At 38.2% G+C, this 14,021-nt stretch overlaps 1 protein-coding gene and 1 pseudogene across 2 annotated transcripts in view; both read right to left on the minus strand.

Annotated features, from left to right (window-relative positions):
- The window catches only part of Il13ra2 (interleukin 13 receptor subunit alpha 2), a 61,695-nt gene extending 49,649 nt beyond the window's left edge, over positions 1 to 12,046 (minus strand). The window contains exon 1 of one of the 2 annotated variants that reach the window (XM_040744525.1): positions 11,990 to 12,046. In XM_040744525.1, the coding sequence (XP_040600459.1) occupies positions 11,990 to 11,992 (3 nt within the window). In that variant the 5' untranslated portion in view covers positions 11,993 to 12,046. Of the gene's footprint in view, positions 1 to 2,908; positions 2,992 to 11,989 lie in introns of those variants that run through there. The other variant, XM_040744526.1, reaches the window with a different exon arrangement.
- On the minus strand, positions 4,436 to 4,787 carry LOC106022160 (annotated as a pseudogene).
- Positions 12,047 to 14,021: the final 1,975 nt, after the last annotated feature.

Consider the following 14,021-nt stretch of genomic DNA (forward strand, 5'->3'; position numbering starts at 1 on the left):
GGTCAAGTTCTAAGACTCGGATTTAATGCTGAGGATTATAAGGATGAATTGAAAGGAGTTTATACCTCAAGATTGTGTAATGTGTGGGATCTAAAGCAAAAGTGAAAAGTTTAAATCTGAAAAGATAAAAGACTACTTTATCCTTTTAAGATAAGACAAAATGCATGAGTAAAGATGAAAATGAATGGCTCTATAAAAACAAAAATAGATGTGCTGATTAAAAAAATGCAGCCACACCTGACAACTTTTAGTTTCCAGGTGAAAGAGAAGGCAAGATCAACTCATGAAAATAATGAAATGTGGTCTGGTGATGTGACAAGGTGGTATAGCTCTTGTCTATCATGAGGCATGGAGATGGGGATTGGGGAAAAGAGTGGGAGAGAAAGGGATCATAAGGAGAAAGTGAGGAGGAAGCAGAGAAAGAGAGACAAAGATAATAGACAAAAGGATACAGGAAGGGAGTGAGGGAGTCAGGGAGGGAGGGAGGGATGGAGGGAGGGAGGGAGGGAAGGAGGGAGGGAGGAAGGAACAGAGGGAGGGATGGAGGGAGGGAGTGAGTGAGTTTGTTATAGCCACCAAAGACGGTGTAAAGGAGCTGAAGAAAAATCCAATGGATCACAGATGGATGTGTCCTAGTTAGTACCAATTCACTCTTCAGGTTTCAGCTAAGATGTCACACTGAGCTACAGTGAGGCCCCTCAATTTCACACCTTTGAAATACAGACTATCTTTCCTGTAGAGGTTTATCATGTTAATCTTATATTAATATGTGAGATTACATGATTAGGATCTACTTCATACCTGCTTGCTCACCACTTTGTAGATGAATCTTTAGTTTCTCTCCTCTAAAATATGAAGAACAATAATCTCCACCTCTATTGCCACTTGTTCCCCATCTTACGGGTATTATACTAAGTGACTATCCACATGTTTTCCTCAAGAAGAAAAGGAAACTTTGAGAGATTAATAATTGTGTACAAGTTTAAGAGCTAGTACAATCAGAATTCCATTCAGGCCTGTATCAGTCCAAAAGCCAAAGTGCCTCTTCTTTTATACACTGCCTGCTTAGGCAGTAGGAGACTAAAGGGTTCCTACATGAACCCTCCTACGGTTTTTAAAATATATTTTTCCAACTTCCTGCCTTAACATCCCTGCTTATAAAAAAACCAAAATGAACAAATGTTTTATATCTAAATGAATGACTTTATAAATAAAATCTCTTGGCAAGTTATAATTACAATCCAATGGAGATAATATTCACAGCAAGCACCTGCCATTTTCTGTCTCCCAAATAATAGTGTCTAATCATCTACAAGCCGGTTCTATATAATACTGTACATTTCCATCTCTCCTGCATACATTTTAGTCTCATTGACAATATATAAATTATGAGTCCGAAGAACTTCTCTTTTCAGCAGTGCATTAGAATGGCCATGGAAGCAGTGTGCAATAATGGAAAGAGCCACACAAATCTGAGCAAGGTCTTTCAGCTCTCTGCATCTCCATTTTCTTATGGACACAGTAAAAATAATAGCACTTGCTACCATACCACTTATGAAATGATTAATGGGATAATGCATACAAAACATCTTTGACATAGTATAATAACTTAATTTCTTTTCCTTCTGCTTCTTCTATATTCAGAGACCACTTCCTATGAATTCCTTGAAAAGTACCCCAGAAGCAACCGATTCTACTTCAACTCCTCCCAAGTTATGGAACAAGATATCCTGAAAGCAGTTTACATTTATTTTGACTTCTATCAATGTTTAAACAATCAACTCTAACCATTATATTATCAGGCAGAGTTGGGTTGAATATCTGGGTTACTTTACAGATGAAGAAATTAAGAAAAGGAAAGCTAGGTAGCAGGCATACTCAGGGAAGATCAAACAAAAACCTGCATTATTGACTGTTAGTTTAGTGCTATCCCAAATAAAAACATTAACAACAGCAATACTAATGCATTGATATGATTCTTGAGTTGGAAACTCACTAAAATATTCTATGATCACAGTATGTTATATACATGTATAAAATATCATAACAAAACCTACTGTTTTGTACAATTAGTACATGCTAATAAAATGGGGAGAAAATAGCAGATAAGCTCCTAGTGTTGATGCCCTGGTTTTATGTGCTGTCTTTTACGGAAAAATTAATGTGGGAAATAAATCTAATTGGAAGCACTTGCAGTGTATAAAGTGACTGGCATATTTCAGTGTTAACTATTAATATTTTCTTGCAGAGGAAAATAGAAGATGCTAGTACATTTCTAGAGAAAATGTGAAACTGGAACTTTTCTTTTCAGAACCCTATTAGACATGTAATCAGAGTATGTAACTACATGAAGCCACAAATACAAATGACATGAATATTGTCTGCAATTAATCAAAACATCAAACATAAATGAAATGATTTCTCATAAAGAGTCTTTATGGTTGTCTCTGGGCTTAAGAGGGAAAAGTTTCTACCAAGTAGAACCCTCTCCTTTATAGTAAAGTAATCACATAAAATTGGCTCAGAGAACGCTAAAAAACAAGTCTTTCCAAAGGATCATTCTTTCTTGAAATGGGTAAGATTTTATAGGAAATAGGCTAATAAAGCGAGTTCCAGGACAGCCTCCAAAACACTACAGAGAAACCCTGTCTCAAAAAATCAAAAAAACATTATTATCCATGTCATACTAATACTACAGCATATACTAATCAGTTTCATTCAGAGCTTGCAGTACTTTCTCCAACTATTTCCACGAAATCAAACTTTAGCCACACACACATAACACATGCACACACACACATCTCTTATGCGCCCTTTAAGCAGATGATTAAAGCAAAATAAGCAATTACTCCAAACAAGTTGCTTCTCATTACCTAATTTCATGCCAAAAGGAAAGTTCCAAACTTACTCTATGTGAATAATGTGCCCAGTTGTAAATCAAATTCTTCTGAAATACCACTGAAATCTGCCTCAAGGAACAGCTTCGAAGCTTAATGGGTTTTAAATGACCTTACAACTAAAGCTTCTATTTAAGTAGGAGGAGCTCCAGCTTTAGCTGCAAAAAGTACCAACTATCATGAGAAAATTTGCATTCAAAGCAAATCAGCACTCAAAGTTATATTTGCTTTAAAAATTTCAGAGGAAACTATATCTGAGTGATTTTCTCTTTTAATTACTTCCTGATATAGCCTCTTAGTATTGCCAGTGTTAGTCTACTACGTGACTCACCACACTACAAATCAAATGATAATCTAAAGGCAAGCATATGATTAATAGTCCTCTGTTTTAGAAGCATATACTATGCAAATTCATCATGGTTTTGAGTGTTAACACCTTTAAGTAGAAAAAGAGGAATCCCTAAACCTGGATTCTATTCTAGGACCTGGTTTCATAGTCAGCTATGGAATCTTGTGCGATTTCCTTAGCTTTCTTGTCACTATTTGGAAAAACTTATTTCAGGAGCTGATGATGTAGCTTAGTGATCCAATGTACACTCAGTATGTGCAAGATAGTAGGCTCATTTCTAAACATCAAGAAAAAGAATGAAAAAAAATTACTCAATGGGACCACAGGTGTCATCCATCCATTTTATGGTTGCTTGGGACAGATAGAGACATTTTTAGTGGTGTAATCACCACCAAAGTGTCAATACTCCAGTAAATAACCACTCATCCATGATCTTGTAATCAACCAAAACTAAACTTCGTAGGATCAGAGATAAGAAGAACAGGGAGGGAGGGAGAGAGGCAGGCAGGAAGGGGAGGGGAGGAGAGAGGGAGGAAAGAAAGAAGCAAGGAGAGAGGGAGGGAGGAAAGAAAACCGAAAGAGGCAGGGAGGGATAGAGGGAAAGGAGAGAGGGGTAAGGATGGAGGGAGGAAGGAAGGAAGGGAAGGAGGGAAAGAAAGGCTAGGAGGGAAAGAGAGTGAGGCAGTGAGAGAGAAGGAAGGAAGAGAACGAAGGAGAAGGAGGGAAGGGCAGAAGAATGGAAGGAAGGGAGGTGGAAGGGAAGGAAGAAGAAAAAAGGAGGGAAGGAAAGGGGGACAAAAGGAAGGGAGGGATGAAGGAAGGGAAGAAGGCTAAAAGAAAGGAGATGGAGGAAAGGAGGGAGGGAGCAAACATGAAGGAAGGAGACAGATGGAAGGAGAGATGGTGGGAAGGAGGTGGGGAGAGAAGGAAAGAATGTAGAGTGAAGGAAGGAATACAAAGGAACAGGAAGGAGGGAAAAAAGGTATGACAAGGGAAGGGGAGACTGCATTGGAAGAAGAAGGGGATGGGAAGTAGAAACACAAAAAAGGGTCATGGGACTAAGTATGCTCAACACGCATACATGCAGAAAAGTTTCATAATGAAACATACTATTGCATATAATTAACATATAACAGCAAATACATTATAATGTTAAGTCTTTTTTAGGTGAGTTTCTTTTATTGTGATTTTATTGCCTTCGTAAGAAGATCAGCTTAGAACTGGATCACTTGGCCCTTTCTCTTCTTATCGCCTCCCAGTTCAAAATGCTTGCATCTCTTAATAGCCAGCATCCTCTTAGATCTGCAGTTGGGCTCAACACACTCAAGTCTCAGGACAATCTTCTTTGTAGTTTTAGCCTTTTTTCGGGAAATAGGCTTAGTGTGCCCACCATATCCACTCTGTTTCCTGTCACAGCTCCGTTTTCCCTAGGCACACACAGAGTCCTTGCCCTTCTTGTACTGTGTCACTCTATGGGACTGGTGCTTGCCACATTTCTTGCAGAATGTCCGGCATGTTGGCATGAGCGATATAGGCACAGAAAGAAAGAAGCAATGTTAAGTCATTTTAGCCTTCTATTTACACAAAAATTGCCTCTTCTCTTTGTCTAAGAAGTGGGCCTTTGTGAGCTGAGGTTGGAGCTCTCATTCATGGGTATGAAAGACCCTAGACTTGAAATCCAGCTTCACAAAACAAAGAAAAAAAACATCCTGTATCTTATGTAATTTTAATTGATGGACAATAATTAGAAGATGTCTAAAATCCCTCTGGTTCCTAAAAGCCCTGATGTGATCCTTGGTACTATCTTAAAATCCATTAAGTATCATGCACTTTTTCCTACTGAAAATATCAACTCTTTCTTCACACATTGAAATGAGATTTTATTTCAGTCCAGATAAAATGAAGAAACTTGGGCTAATACTTCACTCTTTTTCACCTTATAAGTCTCTGCAGAGACTTTCTCTGGCCCTGATTTCCTCACCATGTTCATGCAAAGTTGCATTTGAATCATACAAAGCCCCAAAAAGCCTGAGTACTTCTGCTACTTTCCTAGGTCGAGGAGATCCCCTCAATGATGAATTTCAAATAAAAATTAACTGAATTTGGACTGTGTTTCCAAACCACTAACATGCCAATGGATGAAAATCACACTCTTTACTTTGGAATGCATGTTTAGAATTTAAAGATAAGCTGCACTTTGTATTAAAGAGGTAATTAAACAAAGGCATCTAAACATAGGACCGTGTGTACTCTTCTCTCCATTACAAAGTTTATGTTTTACCCTGAGATGGCTTTCTTCCCCAAAATGTCTTTGTATTTGTATTCATTTCCATAGTTAATGTTTCTCTGTAATGTTTTCTGAGACAAGATCTCAACATGTAGGCCCCGGTGGCCTCAAACAAACAACCCCTAATCATGTCTTACATTTCAGAGTACTGAGATTACAAGCATGTGTCACCACATCCAGCCTACTATTTCTCCAACTTTGAAGTTAGGAAGGTAGAAATAAACTCCGGCTAACTTGACGGTTTTGCAAACATTTTGGTCAGAAATTACTTATCAGACCTCTGTGTGAGAGTTTAGTGTCAGAATTTGCTGACAGAAAAAATTAAGAGGAAATCTAGATTGAAACTTTCCTTTCTTTTTCCTGAGATTGCAATTTCTGTTAGCTCCAGGAAGTTTTCCTCAAGGTTCCCATTTCCTGAAAGTCTTTTGGCAGCTGGAGACACATCACTGAACTATATAACTCATGTTTAATACCATAGAACCAGCTTTGTGATGTTCAGTATCTTGCAATAAATAATACAGTACCTGTAATAACAGATATGTCAAGAGTAAGTTTGATTTGGTTAATGAGTTTCTGTTTAAATAATAATAATACATGATGCATCTGTTGCTGAAGTCTTACTAGATGGTCCCTTCTATCTTGATTAAACACTTCAATTATCAAAAACATAGACTAAACTTTACTTCTTCATGTGAAGTGAAGTTCACACAAAAGACAACTCATTTCATTTTCCCGAAAGTTCTATTTCAACCTTTTCTAGTGACAGGGATGCATGTATAAAGTAACCATAGCAGTTATGACTCTGCTTCACATTAAAAAACTACAGTGCAACTTCTAAGAAATAGAAGACTGGCCGGGCGGTGGTGGCGCACGCCTTTAACCCCAGCACTCGGGAGGCAGAGGCAGGCAGATCTTTGTGCGTTCGAGGCCAGGCTAGACCGATAGCCTCTGAAACAATACAGAGAAACACTGTCTCATAAAAACAAAAAAAAAAAGAAATAGAAGACTGAGGAGCAATAAATTAGAGATCATGTTTTATTTTGGTTTTTGTTTCTTTTTTAAGGTGGAGAGAAATAGAGTAAAGGTACTCGGCATTAACCTCTGGCCTCCATACATGCAAAGCACACAACTCTGCATAGACACATGCATTATATATGTGCATACACACGTGCACACACACAAACATTCTTTACAATATCAGGATAATTAAAATCCAAGTTTCTTATAATTGACACCTATATTTATTCTCTTTCTATACTTACTGAACTGCTGCAGATTTCATATTAGATGGTTGTCTGACAGGAAATAAGAAATCTTTTTGTGTGATGTTCTATATCTTCAACTACTCTGCTGACCACCAAAACAGGAGATGGTTAGTTTTAAACTGCTGTTCCAATGAAGCTATGAGGAAAAGCTGCACAGTTGTTACTTCTGTATCCATTGGCAGTTGGTTCTAGGATCTCTGAGGATATTAAAGTCAGCCAATGCCCCCATATTTCCAAAAAATTGGTGAGATGGTTGCATAGAGTGTATGTACAGAAAAGGCTCAGAGTTGAAAAGTACTGAAAACTCTAGAGGACTAGGGTTTGATTGCCAGTACCCACATGGGAGCAATTAGCAGTCTATGGCTCTAGTCCCAGAGTATTTGATGCCCTCTCCTGGTACATGCAGACATAAAAAGTACATGCAATTAGACATAGAGCAAAGGACTACCAGCCTACAATCCACACCACCAGTGAAAATAGGAAACAAGGAGGACCCCAAGAGAAGAATACATGATCCCCTGAGAAAGGGGAAGGAGACAAGAATCCTTGAACAAGTTGGGAGCATGAGGGGAGAGAGGAGGGAGTTGGGAAGGGGAGAGGGATTGAAGGGGAGGGGGAGGAGAACAGGAAAGAACAGGAGGACTGAGACAGGGGGAGGGGAGGGCAAGAAAGACGATGCCTTGATAGAGGGAGCCATTATAGGTTCGGAGAAAGGTCTGGAACAGCAGCAATGTTAGGGGATCCACAGGGATGATCCCAACTAAAAATCTAGGCAGTAGTTGAAAGGCTGCTTTTGATGGCCTTACCCTATAATGAGACTGATGGCCACCATTCCTAGAGCCTTCAGCTAGTGGCTGATCTAAGAAGAAACAGGCACCCACAGCTAAACACTGAGCCATACTCCTGGAATCCAGTTGTGGAGAGGGAGGAGGGATGAGCAAAGGAGCCAAGACCGTGTTGAAGAAACCTGCAGGAACAGTTGACCTGACCTAGTGAAAGCACAGAGACACTAGTCGGAAAGCTGGGGAAGCAGCATTGGAGCAAACAAAGCTCTCTGAATGTGGGTGACAGCTAGATGGCCAGGGCAGTCTTTGAGACCCCTAACAGTGAAGCCAATGTTTATCCCTAGAGCACAAATGGAGTTTGGGAGCCCATTCCCTATGGAGGGATACTGTTGTAGCCCAAATGATGTGACAGACTTTGATGGTCTTCCATGGAGGGCTTCACTATCCCTGGAGGTGGGTTGGGGGGGTCAATGGGGAGCATGGAAGGATAGGAGGGTGAGGGAATGGGGGGATTGATAAGTAAATAAGAGTGATTATTTTTGGAATGTTTGTATTTAAATTAGAAACAAGAATGCTTCACATGTCAATCCCAGCTCCCTCTCCCACCACTCCTCCTTTGTCCCTCCACCAGTCCCACCAGCCTCCCACCCAAAACCTACACCATTCCCTAGGGAGGGTGAGGCCCTCCTTGGGGGGGATCTCTAAAGTCTGTCATTTCATCCAGGGCAGGACCTAGGCCCTTCCCCATGTGTCCAGGTTGAGAGAGCTTCCCTCTATTTGGAATGGGCTCCCAAAGATCTTTCATAAACCATGGTAAACACTGATCTACTACCCAAGGCCCCAGGGATTTCTGTGGTCTCCTCACTGAGACTGCATTCATGGAGACTGGATCAGTCCCCTGTTGGCCCCTCAGCTATCAGTCTGGGATTCAAGAGCTCTCCCAAATAAGAGTGATTCTAAAATAAAAAAGTACATGTATACAAAATGTCTGTACACATAAATAATAGGGTATTTTAGGTCTACCTAAAGTGTAGAGCCAGATAATAATCTCATTGACCATTGTCTGTCCTACTCCCTCCCCATCAGTGTGCTTTCCTTGATACTACCTACATTTGACACTAAGCTATGTGTGTTTTTTATTAATATTTTTAGGGACACAATAAGTATCAGAAGGCTTAAGTGACTTCCTGATGACAACACCAATAAACTATAATAAAGAGGACCATTGGCATCTAAAAAACCTTTGAAAGAGCAATTTACTCCACGTGTGTGCCATGAGGAGGATGAGCATCTTCAGGTAGAGATGGTTTAGAGGACCATCCTGCTTTTGTCAATATCAAGTTGTAAAATAGTTTAAAATACATTGATATTTTAGCCCTGTTCTCTGCAAAAATCCCTTGGAATTTCTTAAAACATAGAAATGAGTTTTGCTACCTTTTGCCAAAGTTATGAGTCTTTTAGGAAGCAAATATATCTAGAGCTGATTTTAAAACTGTGGCAAAAGCCAGACATGGATGGTACAAGCCTTTAATCCCAGCATTTGTAAGACCAATGGAAAACTGTGAGTTCAAGGCCAGCCTTGTCTACCTCAAAAGATGAAGAAAAAAAAAACACCTATGTCAGAGACTAATGGTTTCCCAGGTTCCATATCTCCTTTCAGGCATACAAATTTTGTTAAAATTATATACACACCTTTCCAACACAAGACCACATTTTCAAACTCCTTCACATCTTGGCATGAATACATGGCTGTAAATTAGACAATAGTATGCAAAAAGCTAAGTGTGTAATCTTTGTACCAGAGTCTAGTAAGAAATTCACATTTTCTCTCCCTGCTTTCCACCTATTCAGCAAGCTATGGACTGGATGTAATGATGGTAGCAATTTTTGACTGCATAAACAATATCAATATACAAGATGGCAAAGTGACAGCATAAAATTATCCTGGGCACTTTAAGACCTGAAATAGTGTTGTCTATCCACATTTTGGTCTTATTTTGATGTCTTTGGATTATACCAGTTTACTGTCTCTTAACTGATACTGAAATAAGTCTTTGTTAGAACACATATTACTATTCAGGGACTGCTCTTCACAAGGATATCTGCACATGAAATCTAGAAATGAAAGTTTGTACAAGATGTAAAGGAAAATGGGGATGACATTTGGAATCTAGTAAGTCAAAGACATTTTTGGTTTTGCTTCTTGTCTTGACCTCCCATAATTCCTAGCAGAGCAGTATTTGCCCACTGTGTTATTTCTTTAGAGCAGACAGTGACTGAGGTTCCATGTACCTCTTACCTTAGTATATAATTTCCTTGTGGGCAGAAATAGTGTGCCTCTAGTCTCTATAATTCAAATTCCAAGACTAGAGCAGATATTTACTATATGCTTTATGAATGCACCTATATTCCCTCCTTCAGTTTTTAAATTCTTAGACACATAACCATTATTCTAATGGTGCCAACAGTCCCAAAGCAAAACTAAAAATGACAGACTGAGAGGAACTGTTGCTTTAAACAAGCATTCCCGTTTAACAAACTAAGAGAAACTAAATATCTTTCAAAGTTCTCATGTAGGAAGTGGAACTCAAATTCAATGATTAGTCATGATCTTTGCTCCTCACAGCACACTCTTGGCACAAATATTACTACAGTAGACCCCTCTTAGCAGTACAGGGGTACTTCCTGTGAGTTTTAGTGGATAACTAAATACATGAATAGTATCAGCACACTATGGAAACTATGGGTTTTTTCCCTATATATACATACCATCAATAAATTTAATTTATAAATTAAGTGTACTGAGTGAATAATAACACGAATATTAAATAGAATGATTTAGCAATATGCTTAGTGAATTTCTATGAATGTGGTCTTTCCCTTTTAAAGACCCTGTATTAAACTTTAATGACTTTTCTTCTTATCAGTAGCTGATAATAGATTAATGAATTTACAGGAAGTTATGTCTCAGATAAGAGAAGAGTACTATCTTGGCATTCCCATTGTACAAAAGAAATTTAGGTCACCAAAAGTTCAACATTTAGCAAGTGGAATTCAAAATCATTTATCATCAAAAGGTTCTTTCCTTGGTCCAACAAAGTCAGCCACAGTATCTTCCAATAACAGCCCGGCAATAAGCTGGGTAGCAATGGATAAATAGCATCTGTGTTTTAAAAAAACTTAATTAGCTACAAATAATCAAGCCAACCTAGTTTAAATGTTCAGACTTGCTAAGTAAACACAAGTTATATCATACCTTTCCTACTTTTCTCTGGAGCTTTTCTTGTAGCCTAATTGACCTTGAACTCAATGTGTTGCTGATGATGACCTTGAAATTCTTATCCTCATGTCTCCACATTTCAACTGCTGCAATTATAGACATGCACCACCAAACTCGGTTTATACAGTTCTGGAAGCTGAACCCAGGACTTTGTGTATGCTAGGCAACATTCTACAAACTAAGATACAACCCCCATCACTTTATGCTGTTTGCTTGATCAGTGAATACTTTCACTTTAAAAATATTAACACAGGGACAGTTTTAAATCTGGTCTATGTTTGCTACAGTTACTAAAAATGTGTCCTGGAATGAACATGTGAAACTGCTAAGGAGTATAAATATTTCATAGCATGACAAAATATTACCACCTTGAAATAATTTCATAAGATCAATCACTATCTAGAAAATTATCTGTAAAATACTTTATTGATTATATTTGTAGACTTCTTGCTACAATAATATCCAAACGCACATAAAAGTAAATTTCTAAAACCACATTGCGCATGTCTGGGAACATATAGAGCTCAATTGGTAGAGTCCTGGGTTCTATTCTGTACATCAAAACAACAAAAAATATATATTATCCACTATAAAATTAAATCATAAATGTTCATTACATAGATTGAAAATGAGATAAAAAAGTATTTATTAATATTGCATAATGTGAAATATGACCCACCTATTCTTAAAAATCAAGAAGGAGCAATTCATAGAATCTCATCTGGACAAGACTGAACCATGCCTAAAATGTAGTCTAACTACTTTTTTAACAGACAAAGAAATCACTGTTCAGAAAGGAGAAACCAAACAGAGTTAGAGACGAAGCCTTATAGGGATAATAATTCATTATTTATTTACAGCATATCATACTGCCTCTTAGCATTAAATACTCTTTAGAAAATAATGCATGGAATATGGCACACCCATTTACTCTACAAATCCACTGAAAAAATCTGGGGCATTTTAAGCATTACCAGATACAAATCTTCTTTACAAGAAAATGTTCAAATACTAGAAATTGCAAAATAACTCATTTCCAACTATCTCTATCAAATATCTAAACTGTATTATAAAATAAGGTTTATTAATCGAAAAAGCTTAGAAAAATAATCATACAGAACTTTACCATAATAGCATCATGGTCATTCCTGGTTTCTCCTTAATAATGTAGAGTCAGAAGTGAGTATATAATCAAATTTTTAACGAGAGATTAACAGGACACCCGAGGGTACACATGTGTGTTTTGGATTGAGACTTAAGAAAATTAGGATACGAAGTCCCAGCTGGACACTGAACAACCAACAGAAAATTCCTAACAGCCAGGGCATACCATCACTTCAAAGAAAAATAAAGATCAAAATTGAGCATTAGTCTTCTCAAGTTTTCATTTTTCTAGTGGCCTGTGGGTTTTAAAATTGTTTAACTGAGTTACAAAATAGGATTTTGAAACAGATTAATTAATGAATCCTTTCCTTTAACTTGAAGAGAATCATGGAGTTTGTGGACCATATTCACCATATATTAACACTGACTTAGAAGGGGTGTGACTGCCAGAAAATACAACATCTGGATAATTTGATCATTTACAGTAACATGGGGATGACTGTGTGAACAATTTTAGATTGGCCATTTATCTCTTTGTCTTTCTTTCTGACTGCTTGCCTGATTTTTCTCTATCTTTTCTTCTGTTTTTAAGGCAATGATTTGCTCTGTGGCTTTGGAATTCTCAATCCTCTTGCCCTCCCCACCCAAGTTGCTGGGACTACAAACATGCCTCACCACACCCAGCTGTATTTTGGCAGTGTATCTTTTAAAACATGTTTTGTCTATTATTCTGACTAAGACTTACTTTCTACATTGGCTATAACAACTTAGCTGTTCATTCATTCTGTCAGTCATTTACTCAATAAATAGTTATCAAATGCTGACTAGACAACTGCGGCCCAGCAATGGACAATTTCTGCACTCGTTGAACTCACATACCTGTGAAAAGGATAGACTACAAACAAAACAAGCAAGGATATAGACTGTGATGATGATCTCATTTAGTCCACTTCTAGGTAAAGTCAAGATGTACTGTTCAGTGACAGGATGCCTGATTGACGTACTCAAATCCCTAGGTTCCATTCCCAGGTTGGGGGGAGGGAAGAAGAGGAAGAGTAAAATGGGAAATTTCAGACAAGCTTTGGCTTGCAATATACAGATTTAACACAATCCCCATTAAAATCCCAGCACAAAACTTCACATACCTTGAAAGAACAATAATCAAGTTTATACAGAAAAACAAAAGACCCTGGATACCCAAATCAACCCTGTTCAACAAGGCAATGTCCAGAGGCATCACCATCCCTGACTTCAAGCTCTATTACAGAGCTATAGTCCTGAAAACAGCTAGGCATTGGCACAAAAATAGACATACAGACCAATGGAATAGAATTGAATGCCCCGGCATTAACCCATACACGTATGAACAAAAAGAAGCTAAAATTACACAATGGAAAAAAGAAAGCATCTTCAACAAATGGTGCTACATAACTGGAGGCTGACATGTCGAAGACTGCAGATAGATCCATGTCTATCGCCATGTACAAAACTTAAATCCAAATGGATCAAAAACCTCAACAAAAATCCAGTTACACTGAACCTGTTAGAAGAGAAAGTGGGAGGCACCCTTGAAAGAATTGGTACAGGAGACCACTTCCTGAACATAACTCCAGTAGCACAGACACTGAGATGGACAATTAATAAATGGAACCTCCTGAAACTGAGAAGCTTCTGCAAAGCAAAGGACACAGTGAACAAGACAAAAAGGCAACTCACAGATTGGGAAAAGATACTCACTAATCACACATCTGACAGGGCTGATCTTTAAAATTTACAAAGAACTCAAGAAGCAAGTCTCCAAAACACCAAAGGATCCAATTAAAAAGTGGGCTACAGAACTAAACAGAGAATTCTCAGTAGAGGAGCCTAAAAAGGCTGAGAGACACTTAAGAAAGTGTTCAAAATCCCTAGCCATCCTGGAAATGCAACTCTGAGATACCATCTCACTCCTGTCAGAATGGATAAAATAAAAATCTCAAAGGACAGTTAATGCTGAAGAGGATGTGGAGAAAGGGAACACTTCTCCACTGCTGATGAGAGTGACAACTTGTACA

Source organism: Mesocricetus auratus, unplaced genomic scaffold, assembly GCF_017639785.1.
Source record: "Mesocricetus auratus isolate SY011 unplaced genomic scaffold, BCM_Maur_2.0 Super-Scaffold_100003, whole genome shotgun sequence".
Classification (NCBI taxonomy): Eukaryota; Metazoa; Chordata; class Mammalia; order Rodentia; family Cricetidae; genus Mesocricetus; species Mesocricetus auratus.